Here is an 18862-nt window from a genome sequence, read left to right on the forward strand (position 1 = left end):
ACCACGTCATGGTTTACAAACTACCACTACAACAGGATTGCTGGACGTGTGAGCGTTTATAAAACACAAAAACTCTTCCTGTGTGTGAAGGGCACACATTAGACACAGCGTCATTTGGTTTGGACGCTAACAGACTGCAGTGCATTGTGGGATTTGATGAGTACATTACAGTGAGGTGGATCATTTGACTCAGCTCACCAATAAGAGCCGACTCTTTCAGCTCCCAAACGACTCATTGCCATTTTTTCCCCCTAAACCGGATAAAGCTATGACCAGTGATGGTTCTGCTTTACTTAACTATGATTGACGTGGATTAACAAAGTCATACTCTACCTTCTAATTAACAGAATAACGATAATTTGAATCACAATTTATAAAATCAGTGAGCGTTCCTGCATGAATGTTTCTGTTAAGGACTTAAAGAGTACCAGCATGGCTCACACTGTTCATTTTTAAATCATACTTTACTGGAAAATTTCAAGGTATTACAATTATCATATCTACATATCAATCCAGAAAGTCCACTTTGTACATATACAACAAATGTTTGGACAATATATACATCAGAGCAAATGTCACATTACAAATATCGACAAATTTACAATGTCATTTAAGTATCTGAACATTTCACAGTCATTGGTCGTAAAGAGAACAATCACAAAATAAGATTAAAGTTTTACGTATGTCCATGTAAAACATTTCCTTTTCTTACAGATTCAGATTTAAGTCTTTTTAGATGATTTATAATGTGTTTAAACACAGCATCAGCAGGTATATTACACTGATTGATAACCATTTTGCATCTTGTGTTCCATATTTTGCAGTTCACAAGACAAACAACTAACCAGTGTAAGTCATGTACACCACATTTTGTGGTACACTATCGAATATCTCATCCGTAACTGCTGTAATATCTGATTAATCCTATAGAGCTACCCTTAGTCCAGATATCTACAGATCTTTCGCAGTGTATTAGAAGGTGTTCAGTTGTTTGGTCTTGATGAAAGTTTTAGTGGTGATGTAGCAGCTCCATTTTACGATGGTTCTAACTGGGGGTTTACGTACTGAAATTAACCAGATTGTGTCCCGGGTGTTTTCTCCAGGTTGGGGGTTCGAATCCCGCCTCAGCGCTCTGTGCATGGAGCTTGCATGTTCTCCCTGTGCTTTGGGGTTTTCAAAGACACGAGTTATAGGCTGATAGGCATCTCTGAACTGTCTGTAGTGTGTGAATGTGTGTGAATGTGTGTGACTGGGCCCTGTGATGGGCTGCCACCCCGTCCACAGCGTCCCCTGCCTTGTGCACTGAGGTCCCTGCGATAAGCTGCAGGCTCCCCGGGACCCTGTGCAGAGAAAATGAGATGGACTTCAGACATGATATGAAAATATCTCAAATATCGTGAACAAGGTGTGGACTCAGACGCACGCTAAACTCTAAATTTTCAATCTAAATGCATATTAATCTTTACGCTGTTAAATTATTTCCCACATTATTGCTGATGATTAAATACAGATACCTTAAATATGAGTTATTATTGATAGGTAACTTGTAATAGTTGCAAATTGCTGTGGTATAAGCGGAACAAAACACTTCAGCTTTGCTGTTATAGAGGGCAGTAAAGTTAACTCTGCTTCCTCACTCCATCCCCCGGTGATTAATTTCCTCTAACTGCACGACTCGGAGGGTGTGATTCCTTACTTCATGCTGATGAGCTCTGGATGCTGCAGTCGGAAGCTGGGGCTTCCGCTTCCGGCCTGCAGGGGGCGCAGTGAGGCTGCTGCAGTGTGAGAACACTGTGTACTTCCGAGGATCTGGCAGATAAACAGAAATAAACGGTGTGAAATGGAGGGACTGAAACAACCACCGCTTTCTTTTTTCCAGCTGGAGAGGCAGGAGGATCTAAAACCCTGAGCAAGCTCCATGTGGGAGAGGATTAAAGCCATGATCATCTGCTGAGGCTCTGAAAGGTCAGTGTCTGAGTGTTACTGAATACAACACAATATATTATTTAATATTCTCATTGCATTTAATTCATAATCTCATTACATTCATCTAATAATCTCATTACATTCATCTAATAATCTCATTACATTAATTTCATATTCTCATTACATTAATTTCATATTCTCATTACATTAATTTCATATTCTCTTTATATTCATCTAATAATCTCACTGCAGTCATTTAATAATCTCATTACATTCATCTAATAATCTCATTACATTCATCTAATAATCTCATTACATTAATTTCATAATCTCATTACATTCATTTCATATTCTCTTTATATTCATCTAATAATCTCATTACATTTAATTCATAATCTCATTGCATTTAATTCATAATCTCATTACATTAATTTCATATTCTCATTACATTAATTTCATATTCTCTTTATATTCATCTAATAATCTCATTACATTAATTTCATATTCTCTTTATATTCATCTAATAATCTCATTACATTAATTTCATATTCTCTTTATATTCATCTAATAATCTCATTACATTCATTTCATAATCTCTTTACATTCATCTAATAATCTCATTACATTAATTTCATATTCTCTTTATATTCATCTAATAATCTCATTACATTAATTTCATATTCTCATTACATTAATTTCATATTCTCTTTATATTCGTCTAATAATCTCACTGCAGTCATTTAATAATCTCATTACATTCATCTAATAATCTCACTGCAGTCATTTAATAATCTCATTACATTCATCTAATAATCTCATTACATTCATTTCATATTCTCTTTATATTCATCTAATAATCTCATTACATTTAATTCATAATCTCATTGCATTTAATTCATAATCTCATTACATTAATTTCATATTCTCATTACATTAATTTCATATTCTCTTTATATTCATCTAATAATCTCATTACATTAATTTCATATTCTCTTTATATTCATCTAATAATCTCATTACATTAATTTCATATTCTCTTTATATTCATCTAATAATCTCATTACATTCATTTCATAATCTCTTTACATTCATCTAATAATCTCATTACATTAATTTCATATTCTCTTTATATTCATCTAATAATCTCATTACATTAATTTCATATTTTCTTTATATTCATCTAATAATCTCATTGCATTTAATTCATAATCTCATTACATTAATTTCATATTCTCTTTATATTCATCTAATAATCTCATTACATTTATTTCATAATCTAATTATATTCATCTAATAATCTCACTGCAGTCATTTAATAATCTCATTACATTCATCTAATAATCTCATTACATTAATTTCATAATCTAATTATATTCATCTAATAATCTCATTACATTCATCTAATAATCTCATTACATTAATTTCATATTCTCTTTATATTCATCTAATAATCTCACTGCAGTCATTTAATAATCTCATTGCATTTATTTCATAATCTCATTACATTTATTTCATATCCTCATTGCACTCATGTATCTAGACTTCAGGTGCAGTGACAATGTTGGTGTGATGTGCAGGTTGCTGCTGTAACACTACACGGCTTGTTTACCACCTAGTCTAGCTAAACTCATGAATTATTACACCTGTGTTTGCTGAAATGCCAAATTAATACACACACCTGAGCTAAAATATACAAATAATACACACAATTCAGCTAAAACAGTGACTTATACACCTAAATGATAAAATATCACCAAATAACACGGCTGCGGTGGCTAAAGTCATACATTAACACACACAGGCTAGCTAATGTAGTGAAATAAGTCACCTGGTTAAATTAATATACTGTGTTTACTCCTCTGGATTAGCAACCATACTGAATTAATTCACCTGGATTAGCAAACATACTGAATTAACACACCTGGATTAGCAAACATACTGAATTAACACACCCGGATTAGCAAATATACTGCATTAATTCACCCGGATTAGCAAACATACTGAATTAATTCACCCGGATTAGCAACCATACTGAATTAACACACCTGGATTAGCAACCATACTGAATTAACACACCTGGATTAGCAACCATACTGAATTAACACACCTGGATTAGCAAACATACTGAATTAACACACCTGGATTAGCAAACATACTGAATTAACACACCTGGATTAGCAACCATACTGAATTAACACACCTGGATTAGCAACCATACAGAATTAACACACCTGGATTAGCAAATATACTGCATTAATTCACCCGGATTAGCAAACATACTGAATTAACTCACCTGGATTAGCAACCATACTGAATTAACACACCTGGATTAGCAAACATACTGAATTAACACACCTGGATTAGCAAACATACTGAATTAACACACCTGGATTAGCAACCATACTGAATTAACACACCTGGATTAGCAACCATACTGAATTAACACACCTGGATTAGCAACCATACTGAATTAACTCAATTTAATTCGGTATAATATTACTTTTTTTAATGCACCAATGATCTGAGGTTCCCCCTAATTAAAATGTCATATAATGTAATTTCTTTTAAATATTAAATACATTGAAAAACATTAATAAGTATATAAAAATTAGGAAATGTATGTTTTTTTTTAAATATTTATTTACATTATTTATTTTTTGTCTTTACCCATATTTTTACTTGCTTTAATTTGTTTGCATTATTATGCTTTCTTGCGTTATAGCTAATTAAATATCTTATTTTTTGAATTTTTATTATTTTTTTAAATTTTTGTCAGTCTTTATTTTTTATCAGGTGTAACTCTAAAGCACTCTGAGTATAAATTCTTCTTCTTCTTATTCTTCTTATTATTCTTAGTAGTAGTAGTACTGAATTTATTAAGAGTGTAAACATTAATTCTGACACTAAGCCACTAAGCCTCACCTCCAGGTCGGCGTTTAAGAATATTTGGAGCTGAAGTGTGTGAGAATCAGACTGAGTGGTGATTTGATGAACTTGTTCAGACTTTTGAAAGGGAAGCAACTCAATATTTTTACACAGGATTAAAGAAACTCGCTCTGTTTAGCACAACAACAAAAAAGTGTTGTATTGACCTGGACTAATGTGCAGAATGTGCAAGGTCCTGTTAGGGAACGTGTGTGTTGGTGTGTGTTGGTGTGTGTTGGTGTGTGTTGGGTGGAGGAGGGTGGACACACAGTGTGTTGTGCAGATAACCTATCAGTGTCCAGGGTGTTCCCTCATCACATCAATAATACAGCAGGACAGAAAGCGCTCTGTTTTATCTCTCTCTCTCTCTTTTTTTTTTTTTTTTTTGTTTCTTTATGACCCCATGAGACTTTTCACTAGAGAATAATTCACACATGGAGACAAAGACTTCATTTTAAATTGTGTTATATCTCACACACTGATCATTTCGGAGTCTCTGTTAGTAGCGTTTTACAGAAGCGGTGATGTCACTTGCCTTGGGGGCGGGGTTTAGTTCTTTTCCACGCGGTCAAAACCCAGCTTTTTGATCGTCTGCCGCACAAAAACACACCTCAGGAATTTTTAAACATCTTAAAGTGTCAAGTCAAACTTCTCCAATGAATAAACAAACCAAAACCCAGCGACTCTCTCCGGGCAGCTCCAGAATTATTTGCCCCCTTTAAGAGATTGATTAAAATCGTTGTATAAAATAAATATTACACACAGTGATGCAAATCTTCCACTCAATTGGACGAAACTAAATTTGAATAAAATCATTATTGAAATAAGGACAGTATTTGTGTGTGTGTGTGTGTGTGTGTGTGATTTCATATGTATTTATTATTGTTTAGTTTATTGAAGGGCGCCAGTAATTCTGGAGTGAAGTCTAAGAGTGAAGAACGCTCTTCTCTAATGAATCATCTCTCTCTCTCTCTTTTGCTGTCTCACTCTTTCTCTCTCTCTCTCTCTCTCTCTCTCTTGCACTCTATATTTTTATTTCTCTGTGTCTCTTTCTCTCACTCTCTCACTTTATGTCTGTCTGTCTCTGTCTGTTTCTCTCTCGTTCACTCAATCTCTGTCTCTTTGTGTCTGTCTTTCTCTGTCTTTCTCTGTGTCTCTGTCTTTCACACTCTCTCTTTGTGCCTGTCTTTCTCTCTCTCTATCTCTCTCTCACTCTCTCTCTGTCTCTCTTTCTTTCTCTCTCATACACACACTCCCTCTCTTTGTCTCTTTCACTGTCTCTCTCTTTCTCTCTCATTCACACTGTCCCTCTCTCTCTCTCTCTCTCTCTCTCTCTCTCAGGTGGACAGGATGGCTGAGGGTCCTGCAGGTGGTCCGTCTCCCTCCATCACTCCAGTGCAGCAGATGGTGGCGTCCAGTGCCGGAGCGTTACTGACCGCCCTCTTCGGTGAGGAGAAAAAAAAACCTCTTCTCAGAAAAAACATGGGATTTTCATCACGTCTCCTTTCCGTTCTCTATAACTGTGTGTGTGTGTGTGTGTGTGTGTGTGTGTTCAGTTGTGGCTCTTGTTTGTATAGAAGTAAACGTGAGTGTGTTGCCGTAGTGATGTCTTTGTGTTTTGTCATTCCTCAGTAACACCGTTAGATGTGGTGAAGATCAGATTGCAGTCCCAGCAGGCTCCAGTCTACAAAGGTACACTTCTGCACTGACGCGCACGCACGTGTGTGTGTGTGTGTGTGTGTGTGTGTGCGCACTCTTGGTCGTCTGTTTGTTCTGCGTGAGGGTTATAATGCCTCAGGGCAGCGTCCGTATCTTGTTAAAGAGGTGAAACGTCTGTGAACAGCGCAGTGAGAAGAGAGGAAACACCACACGTATCTTGCGTGAGCGGTTTTTCCTGCTCAGGGTCACGGTGGATCCGGAGACTATCCCGGGAATTCTGGCTGGGAGCCGAGAAACACACTGGATGGAATGAAATAATAAATATATTGAAATGGATTGATTTGAAGCAGTTGTTAAAACTCTATAACTCTATCCACATGACCGTGACGACCTTTCGGCCGTGTATCAGATTTCTTGAGTTCATGAACACACTTCAGGGTGAAAGCGAATCAGATCTGATTTAACACCATGGAGGTTTATTTCATCCCATTTTAAATAAACAGATTTTAATTGCTGTTTTATCTTTGCAGTGTGAAAGAAGCTGAAGTTGCTTTGATGCTGTGATGCGTTAGTGTAGAATATGAATCTTTTATAGAATTATCAACTTAAGTTGTGAATTATAAACACGGCTACATGCTGCTTTTATACGCTAGTGCTTTAGCTTATGCTATTAATAGCATAATACTGCCTCATCTGTCTGTCTCTCTCTCTCTCTCTCTGTCTCTCTCTCTGTCTCTCTCTCTCTCTCTCTGTCTCTGTGTGTCTTCTGTCTCTCTCTCTGTCTCTCTCTCTCTGTCTGTCATCTCTCTCTCTCTCTCTCTCTCTGTCTGTCTCTCTCTGACTGCCTCTCTCTCTATCTCTCTCTCTATCTCTCTCTCTATCTGTCTCTCTGTCTGTCTTCTGCCTGTCTCTGTCTCTCTCCCTTTATTTGTCTTTGTCTCTCTGTCTCTGTCTGTCTCTCTCTGTCTGTCTTCTGCCTCCCTCTCTGTCTGTCTCCCTTTATTTGTCTTTGTCTCTCTGTCTCTGTCTGTCTCTGTTTTCTCATCTCTCTCTCTCTTTTTATCTGTCTCTCTATTTGTTTCTCTCTCTCACTTTCCCTCTCTCTGTCTCTATTGCTATATTTCCCTCTCTCTTTATTTCTGTCTCTCTCTCTCTCTCTCTCTCTCTCTCTCTCTCTGTTTCTCTCTCTCTGTCTCTCTCTCCCTCAGCTTCACCAGTGGAGTCTCGTGTGTGGAAGAGAAAATCTCATCTCCCGAAGTGTAAGTAAACGTGCACCGCCTCACCGCCTGCTGTCTTTAACCTCGCTAGCTCTCGCATTAACATTAACACTTCAGGTGAACTAAAACTCAACACTAAAAGCACAGACACAAGAGGAACACATTTTATCTGACAAATGTACAAGCGTCTCTTCTCGCCTCGTCTCACCTCATCTCGCCTCGCCTCGCCTCGCCTCGCCTCGCCTCGCCTCGCATCGTATCGTCTCATCTCATCTCATCTCATCTCATCTCATCTAAACCTCCATCAGGATTAATGTTTGAGCAAACTGCATGCATTTCATTTATTCAACCTTTCTCACAGAATGCAACATCTAAACAGCTCCATTCATCATGACAACAACAAAAACAAAACAAAAAAACTGGAGACCAGGAATGTTTGCACTCTTGATAAATGTATTTTGTTCAGAAATGGGCCGTGATTCAGCAGAAAATGAAAACCCGCTGAAGCTGAGCACACTGCAGTTCAGGGTTCAACAGCGTGATTCTCTCCACAACACGGCTGCTCAGTGTCCGCTGATTATTTATAGCTCCTCTTATCTCCGTTTGGGTCGCTGCCCTCATTTCTGAGCAACTGGTCTGGTCCTGAGAAACGAGAGGACACTGAACAGATACAGAACTGAAATACAGTAACGCACTTTACAAACATAATCACAGAAAAACTAAATGTATATAAATTTATTGCATGTTTTTGCATTCATTTGGAAATTTTAGATTTTCAATCAGGTAATTTCATAAATAAATAAATAATATAAATAAGTAGACAGATAAACAATTTTTCAATCCCACTGAAAGAGGCGTGGCCTCTATCATTTCCATAAAGCGGGCATGGCCTTTTTTAGTTCCAGTGAAGGAGGCGTGGCCTCTGTGCATGTCATTTTCAATAAAGGAGGCGTGGCCTATGCTTGTCAGTCTCAGTGAAGGAGGCGTGATCTCTTGGCTTACTGGTCTCAGTGAAAAGGGTGTGGCCTCTGGGCCTGTCAGTCAAAGAGTTGTGGCCGTTGTGTTTCTCATTCCCAATAAAGATGGCATGGCCTGACCTTTTCAGTCTTAGTGAAGGAGGCGTGGCCTCTGTGTCAATTCCAATAAAGGAGGCGTGGTCTCTGTGTCAATTCCAATAAAGGAGGCGTGGTCTCTGTGTCAATTCCAATAAAGGAGGCGTGGTCTCTGTGTCAATTCCAATAAAGGAGGCGTGGTCTCTGGGCCTGTCAGTTTTGGTATTGTATCTTATTATTTAAAACACAATCTGATAATCATATTGTTTGTATCTATTATACATCTAATCATTTATCACGCTTCGATGTGTATCTTATTGTATCGTCTCAGAGGGAGTGACACACACACACACACACACACACACACACACACCCCTCATTCAGCAGTGCAAAGTGTAAACTGAACACATGCCAACATTGAGTTCACTGTAGTTCTGTGTAGTTTACTGTAGTTCTGTGTAGTTCTGTGTAGTTTACTGTAGTTCTGTGTAGTTCACTGTAGTTCTGTGTAGTTCACTGTAGTTCTGTGTAGTTTACTGTAGTTCTGTGTAGTTCACTGTAGTTCTGTGTAGTTTACTGTAGTTCTGTGTAGTTCACTGTAGTTCTGTGTAGTTTACTGTAGTTCTGTGTAGTTCACTGTAGTTCTGTGTAGTTCACTGTAGTTCTGTGTAGTCGTCTGACGTTTTCTGCACTGAAATGGCTGAAAAGTGTCACATATTAACATTTGAATCCGCAGCATGCTTGTTTTCGCGTGACCTTTGGTGTTTACATGATTTGTTGGTTTAACACGGCATGTTTTCATTCTGAATTTCAGGGAAGTGTTTCCTCTACTGTAATGGACTGATGGATCACATCTACGTCTGCCAGAACACGACGGCCTGCAGCGCCTGGTACAAAACACCCACTCAATTCAGTGGGACCCTGGTACGCCAAACACACACACACACACACACACACACACACACACCCCTACCTTTCTAATCAAGCGTTTCTTTATTCAATGCCCGCAAATTCTTTTTCGTTTGGTTTTTAGGATGCGTTTGTGAAAATCACTCGCTCTGAAGGGCTGCGCTCTCTGTGGAGTGGCCTTCCTCCTACACTGTGAGTCATGATGGAACAAAACACCTGAGAATATTTAAAACACTGTGTCATGCTGTTAGAGGAATGTAATCAACAACAAGGTGGTGTGATGAAGCAGAGTTACTCTTTGCAACTTGACTTTGATTATATTCCAAGAACAGCACATCCTGAAGTGTTTTATTCCTCTTACATCACAGTTTATTAAAGAATCTGTCACATCACATCATCACAATCACATTATGCTTTTTATCCATTTATAGTAACGTTTAATGTTGTGGATTGTCTGAGAAACGAGTTAGCTCCTGTTGTCACTTCCGTTATAGCAGCTATAAACAATTGTTCCCTCACCAGCCTCTTTTTTTCTCTCTCTTTAAGTTAATAAGACAAAAAAACACAGCTTGCCATGTTACTGAGAAACCACAAAGTGTAAACTCCTCCATCCTGAAGCTGTCGAGAAAGTTACAGCTTTACATCTGACTGTTACAAACGCTGACACTGGAGACTCCTTCCATAAATGTTAAGCATCTCCTTACAGAGCTTCTGTTAGAGAAAATGAATGTGTTGTGTGTGGTGTTGTGTGTGTTGTGTAGTGTGATGGCGGTTCCCACCACAGTCATCTACTTCACCTGCTATGACCAGCTCAAGGACTTCCTGTGTTATGGCCTCGGTTACCACAGCAACCACGTATCTGTCATTGCCGGGGGTCTGGCGAGACGTGAGTCCATTTATTTGCATTTATTATTATTATTTTTTTACTTTTTTTTTCTTTTTGTTTCTATTTTAATTTTTTTTAGTTACATTCCTTCTTTTATTTCTGTCCTTACATCTTCTTTTTTTGCTTTCATCCCTGCTTACTTTTTTATTTTCCTTTTTTTTCTTTCTTTCTGAGATTGTTGTATATCAGATTGCTGTGTAAAATCAGAGTACCTCTGTTTAATGCCTCCATCACTAGGTTTTCGAGTTTGTCTGAGATATAAATATATCATATATCTCAAGAACGAATGATTGATTGGTTGTAGGATTTATATGGAATTATCACTGTAACCAAACATAGTCAAATGACTGAAATAGCTTTTCTTTAATAGCTTCCTCCCTTCCTTTGAAGTATATTTTAATTTCATACAAATGAGTAAGAAGAAGGACTGGACTCATTGGTGGAGGAGGCATGCTCTTAGTGTTGATTAAACACTAACAAATACAAATTTTATTCAGTTGATCTTTTATTATCAGAGAGCTCATTATTTCCAGTAGAGAGAGAAGAGCTCTATAACATGACTTTGACCTCTGTGTGTGTGTGGGTGTGTGGGTGGGTGTGTGTGGATGGGTGTGTGTGTGTGGGTGTGTGTGTGTGGTGCAGTGGGCGCGGTCACAGTGATCACCCCGTTGGAGTTGGTGCGCACTAAGATGCAGTCACGGCGTGTGTCGTACAGTGAGCTGCGAGTGTGTATCAGATCGGCCGTGGCTCAGAGCGGAGTGCTCTCGCTGTGGAGGGGGTGGGGACCCACTGTGCTCAGAGACGTCCCCTTCTCTGGTCAGTCCACACACATACGCGCACACACACACACACAAAACCTCACCATCCTTAACTTAACAGAGTGCACTGACTGTGTGTGTATGTGTTTCAGCCATGTACTGGTTTAACTATGAGCTGATGAAAGCAGAGCTGTGTGAGAGATACAGAACACCCCAGGCTTCTTTCACCATCAGCTTCACTGCAGGAGCCATTTCTGGAGCTGTGAGTATAAAAATAAATAATAACAACAACAACAAAGACAATGTTAACAATTCTAGTATTGGGTATCGCTCCAATTCCATCCATTACCCGTAAAAACGCTCCGATACCAACCAGGTGATACTATGTGATATAATTCTAGTGTATGATGTCATACTAATGAACAGATGACATGAAATGATCGCAATCTGGACGTTTTTGATGTTTGATGATAGCAAGTAAAGCAGACTACAAACTGCTCCATGAACATATCAAGAGGAGGAACTGAAGCATCTTCCTGCAATACGAGTCACCTGATAAAACATCATCATGGTGTCAAACAGTGTGTTTTAATAGTGAGTGAGAGGACGGCCGAGCTGAGCATACAGAGCAGTATCAGAGAGCGTAGTCAGTAAAAATGTCACACACACACACACACACACACACACACAGGCAGCGTCTAGTAGTGTGTCGTGAGTGCACAGAAAGTGTCTCATTTGTCTCGTTTGTGAGAAAGAGCACTTCAATTCAGCGAGCACTGAGACACGCTTCATTTGATCAGCGTCTACACTTTGCTCGCGAGTCGAGGTGCAGTTCGTGATCAGGCTTTTTAATGACCGCTCGCTGATAATGCTTTACGCACTTTCTTTTACAGATCTTATTTAAACGCCATAACGCCATAACCATAAAGCTCCACTGATTAATACTCACTAGATTAATCATTTCACTATCAGTATCAAAGAGTACCAAAAAATATGCATGGGCTGAAATCATCATAAAAACAATAAATCATATTGCACCTTCATTCATATTTGCTGAATGTTTTGGCACCTCTGCACCTTATCTTATCTGCTTAATTCTCTAACCGGTTCAGGGCAGTGTAACTGGACACAGAGGGCTTCACTGTGTCTCTGGCTGTGTTAATGAGTTACTGTACAACATGCAGAGAGCAAATCAAACCTCAATCTTTGTCCTCTAGGGAATCACCTTTAGGGTCCAAAGTGCTTAAATGAGGTTCTGATATTTACACACTGATACATACTTTCATTCAAAAACAAAAGTCTCTTAATATGTATTCTCCGTATTTACCATTAATGGATCAGTAAACATCCGTTTAATAAAACTTATTGCACAACAATACTGTTTAATTCTCAATTCGGGTTGTGATTCATTTTCTAGGATGTCGCAGGCAGGTTTATATTCATGCACTCATTCAAATACGTTATCGTTTCTATAGTAACAGCACATTCACAGGGATTTGTACGTCAGCTGCTCCACTAATAATAAACAGATTTTAAAAAAAGGTGTGTAATCGTTGAAGTTTTCTGTAAGGAGATATTTATTTGACATTTATGGAAGGAGTCTCCAGTGTCAGTGCTTTGTAACAGTCAGAGGTAAAGCTGTAATTTTATGTTGGATGACATCTTCAGGACAGAGGAGCTTTACGCTTAACAATTGTAGGACATCACAGCACCTCATTGTTGATTATTTTACTGTAACTGCATGATCTAGAGTATCGCACCTAACCTACCTGTTACCTGCAGATCGCTGCGATCACGACGCTGCCGTTCGACGTGGTGAAAACACGCAGGCAGATCGAGCTGGGAGAAATGGAGATTCTCGGAGGTATGACGAGGAAAAATTCAGATCAGTCTAAGCTGAGTTTAGACGAGAATGAAGGAATTAGACAACGAGTCTTGTTTAGTTCATGACGTTTAATAACGTGTGTGTGCATTTTTGCAGCTCCTCTGAAGAAGCCTTCTTCCACATGGCTCACAATGAAGAGTATCTGGAATGAAACCGGCTACCGAGGCCTGTTTGCTGGTAAATTCCTGAAATGTGGTTTATATACTAAATTAGTCCAAATGTAGTCAGTTGGAACAAGTATTGGAAATCTGTCTCACCCAAAATCTTATCCTAGAATTACTTGCTGAAAATTTTATAGGTTACATACAGTGTGTCCACAGGTAGCTACAGCTCTGTTGGATCCTGGATTCTGAGTGTCTCAGAAGGTGTTGATTCATTTTCTGTAACTGACAATAGTGCAGCAGCAAATCATTTCTATAGAAACAGCTCATTCACAGGGAGGACGCTTCACATAAACAGATTAAAACCGTGTGTAATCGCTGATATGGTGAAGTTTTCCGTATTTTATCATTTATGGAAGGAGTCTCCAGTGTCAGCGCTTTGTAACAGTTAGAGGTAAATCTGTATCTTTACGTTTCCTGACATCTTCAGGACAGAGGAGTTTACACTTTACACAGTTTCTCAGTAACATGACAAGCTGCATCTTTTTTTGTCTTATTATCTTGAAGAGAGAGAAAGAAAGAGAAGCTGATGAGGGAACTATTGTTTATAGCTGCTATAACATAAGTGAGAACAGGAACTAATTTGTTTTGCAGACGTTCCATAACTGTAAATGTAACTCTTCATGGATGAGCAGTATGATTGTTGTTCTTAAATAGATACAAATTGTAAGAGGAATAAAACATTTAAGAATGTGCAGTTATAGGAAAATAATCAACTCTGCGTCATCACATCATTAGTTTCCTATAACAGCGACACAGAGTGGTTTATTCCTTACATACATTCTTTCTGTTTCAGGTTTCCTGCCGCGGGTGATTAAAGTGGCTCCGGCGTGCGCCATCATGATCAGCACGTACGAGTTCGGGAAGGCTTTCTTCCGCAAGCACAACGAGGAGCAGCGAGGTGGCTGAGACGTGCGGAGCATCACCGCCGAGCTGCATGATCATTTTCACCCAAACTGACCTGCCTTTAGCTCGGCCTTGGCATGCGTCCTGTTCTTATCTCCACAGGTTCTGGGCAGCAGGGCTGAGGCTCTCGGGTTCAGTTCAGTAACGCTGTGCATGAGTTATTTATTTATTTATTTCCCTGAGACGAGATTTACTGCATTGCAGTAAGACTGCAGGACACTGGAACCTCACCAAGGCATGCTGGGAAAACCGCTATCCCCGCATTTATCTGCACGCATGGGTACTCTGAGGGAATATTATTCAGCCGATGAATTAATGTGGGTTGTGAAATGGTTCCTGGTTCCATGTGGTCTTCATGTATGTCATATGATGCCAGTCAAGTCTGAAATAGCAGATGAGTAGACAGTGTTCATACACTGCCCCCTGGTGTTTATACACTGCAACTACAGCAGAGATTAATCAGAATCGCATCGGGTTTATGGAGAAATATGGTTGAATATTGAAGCACAATGTGCCCTCATCGATTCCCCCTAATGATTTAGAAGTGCACATCTGTTAGGTCACACCTAAAGCACAGCTGGATCATTTCCGCTGTCCTGTGAACGGAAAAAACATCTAAATTTAGAATGTTACACAACAGCATCTGTTTGAGAAAAACACATTTGCTATAATTTGTCCATTATTGCTTCTCCATACATTTATAAAGTTATAAATAACTTTATCTGATCGCACTGACTTCTGGGTAATTCCCATCCCTGAAGTCTGCATGGAGGTTGTCTTGATCCGTTATCCTGTGTTCTTGTGCATGTCTGACTTTAAAGGCACTCATTTCCTGCCCTGGAAATGTGTCAGTTCAGAAAGCTTTCTGGACAAGAAAATCAGGATGTTCTGTTTTTAAAATAATATAGATCCAAGACACTAACGTTCTAATCCTGTTGTCTTTAGAAATCTTTTTCTCAGCATTGAAACAGTGAAAAGTGTTAAAGAGCTTAGCAAGAAAATGGATCATAGACATAGACGTAGTCTTTAAAGATTCAGTAAATCGATCCGGATCTGTGTGAAAAGGTCAAAGCTTCACTTGAGCTGATGACGAGTTCAAAAGGCCCTAAGCAAAATATTAAAATCGCAGTGCCATTTAGCTTATTCCTACAGTGGATCTTCTGGTTTTTATACATCCTAGTAGCAGTGCTAATTTTCCTGATGAAACAATGAACCCTTTTACTTGAAATATATGATAAAAGTAAATAACATTTTCCTCACCAAGGAAATAATTTCTGCTTTTTATATTGCGTGTCTGTTATAATACTAGCTAGCCGGAACTAGCGTAAGTTACCTGATGACACTAACCAAAATCAGTGAAATTTATTTTACTTTTATTAAGTGTATGCAGCGAAATAAATACACTCACAAGGGTAATGTTGTTAAATAAACCTTTATGTAGTCCACGCACATCTGAGTAGGAGAAAGACTTTATCCTGTAATGTGCATTTAGAAAGCAAATAAATCAAGTACGACCCTCAATCTAAGCATTCTAGTGTCTTCCGTAAATATGATATGACAGTGTTTTAAATGTCTTTTAAGTTAACTTTTAAAAAATTAGTACCCAATCAAGATATTATCAATTTATCAGTGTGACTTTTTTTTTTCCCCACCATGACACTGAATCCTTCATGAAACTCTCGGGATTGCCTTTTCTCAGAGCAACACATGTGAAGGTGCTTTTACTTTTGGACATTTGGATCATGGATCTTTGAGTAAAGCACTCATGGTATTGCCTAATATACTCCGCCTTATAACAGGAGCAAAAATGCAAAAAATGCTGCCTACTCAAAAAGCAATCATGTCCTGAAATCATGTCCATGATAAGAATACTGTGAGCTGAATATTGTGCTAAATTGTGTAACTGACTATCAGTACATGTCTTCAGCGTTTACTTTTTGGTTTGACTTTTAAAAGCTCTCTAATTGCTGCGACTGTGAAAAATTATTACAATTTGAATTCCTCTTGTAAAAATAATGCACTATGATAATGTATGGGCCTTGTTTTTTCCTTTTTTTCTATTCTGTTTTTTTAAGCTTAGGTGGTGTTTAGTACTGAGCAGACTACACTTGTAAATCGTCTCACTGTGGCGTCTCGTAAATCGGCTTTGAGGAGTTGTTCAGTGTCTCAGACAGACTTGTTGATGTGTTGCTGATACACTGTTATCTATAAACATACACAAAGGAATGTCAGATGTAAAAACACTCATGGCTCCATCTTGAATCCAAATCACTTTCCAAGTTAAACTGGCTCTGATTTCATAGTCCCGCAGACTTATTCTGCTATTTTATGCAAATGGGATTACCGAGGCCAAAAAAACCTCAGAATTCCGGTCAGATTTACAAACGTTTTGCCATTTTTTTTTCATACTCCTGTTTGTTGATAAATGCCAATCAGCAGTAAAGTATGAAGTGTGTCACGGTACAGTTGATTTACATTTAGCCAAGCCTACAGAACTCCATAAAAGGCAAAAGCTTACAGAGAGCAGAAAATGACAAAATGGCGACTAAACAGTGAAAGAGCACCTTCTAAGTGTAGAGTGCACTAAATCTTCCAGTAATGCAGCTCAGCCACTGCAGCGCGTCAGCTACCATAGACACACACTAACTCCTCCTCCTCCTCTTATAGGGTGCCATTACTTTTGTCCTACCTGAGCGGCTAGTCATATTTTCCTTTTTTCAAATCAATATGAAACGAGCGGGTTTTGCACATTGTTAATTAAATTGGCGTGTAACTGAAATAACTAAGTGATTTAAACGTGACAGTGTAATCCGTATATATAAAATCACAGCAGCTCATCGACAATAATACAATCTGAAGACGATCGATCGAGGTTTATATTAGTGTGTCTCCTTATATGAAAATTTTACACACACCGGAGTGAAACATAGAATACGAACATGATAATTTAGGACCAGGGTCTTTTGAGTTGACATGAAGCCGTGATTTAGGAATGATGCTAAACTGAAGGCTATAAAATTCAATTACTTGTTAGCTACATTAGCCTTGTAGCTTCTGTGCAAAACTATCGTATGCTAAAGAAGCATACGTCACACATAAGAGGCTAAATCTGAGGTAAAACTCTGCAGTATGATTAAATTTTCTACTTATTAAAGACTTCACATGTGATATTAGAGGGTTAGGAATGCCTGAGGTGATGTTCCTGATAGCTACATCACATCAAACCAGTGTACAAAAAGCACAGATTTAGCTTTTCTATATTTCAAAATAAATATTTGTCCTGTTCAACACACTGAATGTTGTTTCTTTTCAGCAGGGATGAACTCTTTGTCCACTAACTAGCGAAACTGCCTTTACAATTAGCAGCTGGAAAAATCTTCGGATAACTGATAGGTAAGCTTTCATGGCATGTGTTTGTAGTGTTAAATGAGAAAACTGTTGCCAGGCAACTGGAAGCTTAGCATAAGCTAGTTCATGACTAAGGCTTATGATTAAAGTAGCTAGCATATAGCCTATAAATCCTTTTTATAATATTGTAGCACACAGTGACAATATATGACAAAACCATCATCATTTTCCTCAGATATGTTAGTAAATTATCAAGACAAGATTAGCATTCGTTGCTAAGTGGGCTTAGAAATATCAGCAATGCTAAACTAATGATTAAAGTATCTAGCCACTAAATCAATATTACAACATTGTAAGTGCAGAGTGACGATGAAAATACAACAAAACCATCAGAAATATCAACATTTTCTTCAGATATGTTAGTAAATTACTAAGAAAAGACTAGCATTGGTTGCAAAGTGGGCTTAGAAATATCAGCAATAATTGTTCAACAGGATGTTAAAAGTTTCATCCCACTCTTGAGGTAATAATCATTTTACAGGTGAGAATTTTCTGGAACAAACCTTAAAGTTTGGTTAGTGGGTGATGCTAAGTGTAATTACAGTGCAATTCTAGCTATACAAAGTCTTTTCTTAGGAATTTACTTAGGAAATGTTGACAATACAGATATTTTTGTCTCATTTTTTGCTGTCAATATGCCTTTACATTATCTGTGCTCAATCTTTAGCCTCAGTGATATACCACAGCTGTGGTGTATATACAGTCAGGTCCATAAGTATTTGGACAATGAGGCAATTTTGATAATTTTGCCTCTGTACACCACCACAGTGGATGTGATTGAAGTGTAGACTTTCAGCTTTAATTCAAGGGGTTTAACAGAAGTATTGCATTAACTGTTTAGGAATTACAGCCATTTTCTACACAATCCCTCCATTTTCACAGGCTCAAAAGTAAGCAGACACTTGACTGATAAGCAGTTTCATGGCCAGGTGTGGCCTGTTTCCTCATTATTTCATGAGAAATTAAGCAGAGGTCTGGAGTTGATTCCAGGTGTTGAATTTGCATTTGGTAGCTGTTCAATGGGAACTCTCAATATGTAGTCCAAAGAGGTGTTGATACAAGTGAAGGAGGCCATCATTAGACTGAAAAAACAAACTAGACCTATCAGAGAGATAGTAGAAACTTTAGGAGTGACCAAATCAACAATTTGGTACATTCTTAAAAAGAAGG

At 38.2% G+C, this 18862-nt stretch overlaps 1 protein-coding gene across 2 annotated transcripts; it reads left to right on the forward strand.

Moving 5' to 3' along the window:
* The first annotated feature begins 1758 nt into the window (after positions 1 to 1758).
* slc25a39 (solute carrier family 25 member 39) lies at positions 1759 to 15187 on the forward strand. Of its 2 annotated transcripts, XM_026917021.3 has the most exons (12): positions 1760 to 1965; positions 6193 to 6298; positions 6484 to 6543; positions 7719 to 7769; positions 9594 to 9703; positions 9813 to 9880; positions 10450 to 10574; positions 11217 to 11390; positions 11485 to 11594; positions 13115 to 13196; positions 13314 to 13394; positions 14175 to 15187. In XM_026917021.3, exons 2-12 carry the CDS (start codon positions 6202 to 6204, stop codon positions 14285 to 14287), a joined length of 1071 nt encoding a protein of 356 aa, XP_026772822.3. In that variant the 5' UTR covers positions 1760 to 1965; positions 6193 to 6201; the 3' UTR covers positions 14288 to 15187. The 2 variants fall into 2 exon arrangements, with proteins under 2 accessions (XP_053095138.1, XP_026772822.3); XM_053239163.1 differs by lacking the exon at positions 7719 to 7769 and having other exon boundaries at positions 1759 to 1965.
* Positions 15188 to 18862: the final 3675 nt, after the last annotated feature.

Source organism: Pangasianodon hypophthalmus, chromosome 13 (genome assembly GCF_027358585.1).
Source record: "Pangasianodon hypophthalmus isolate fPanHyp1 chromosome 13, fPanHyp1.pri, whole genome shotgun sequence".
NCBI classification, from domain to species: domain Eukaryota; kingdom Metazoa; phylum Chordata; class Actinopteri; order Siluriformes; family Pangasiidae; genus Pangasianodon; species Pangasianodon hypophthalmus.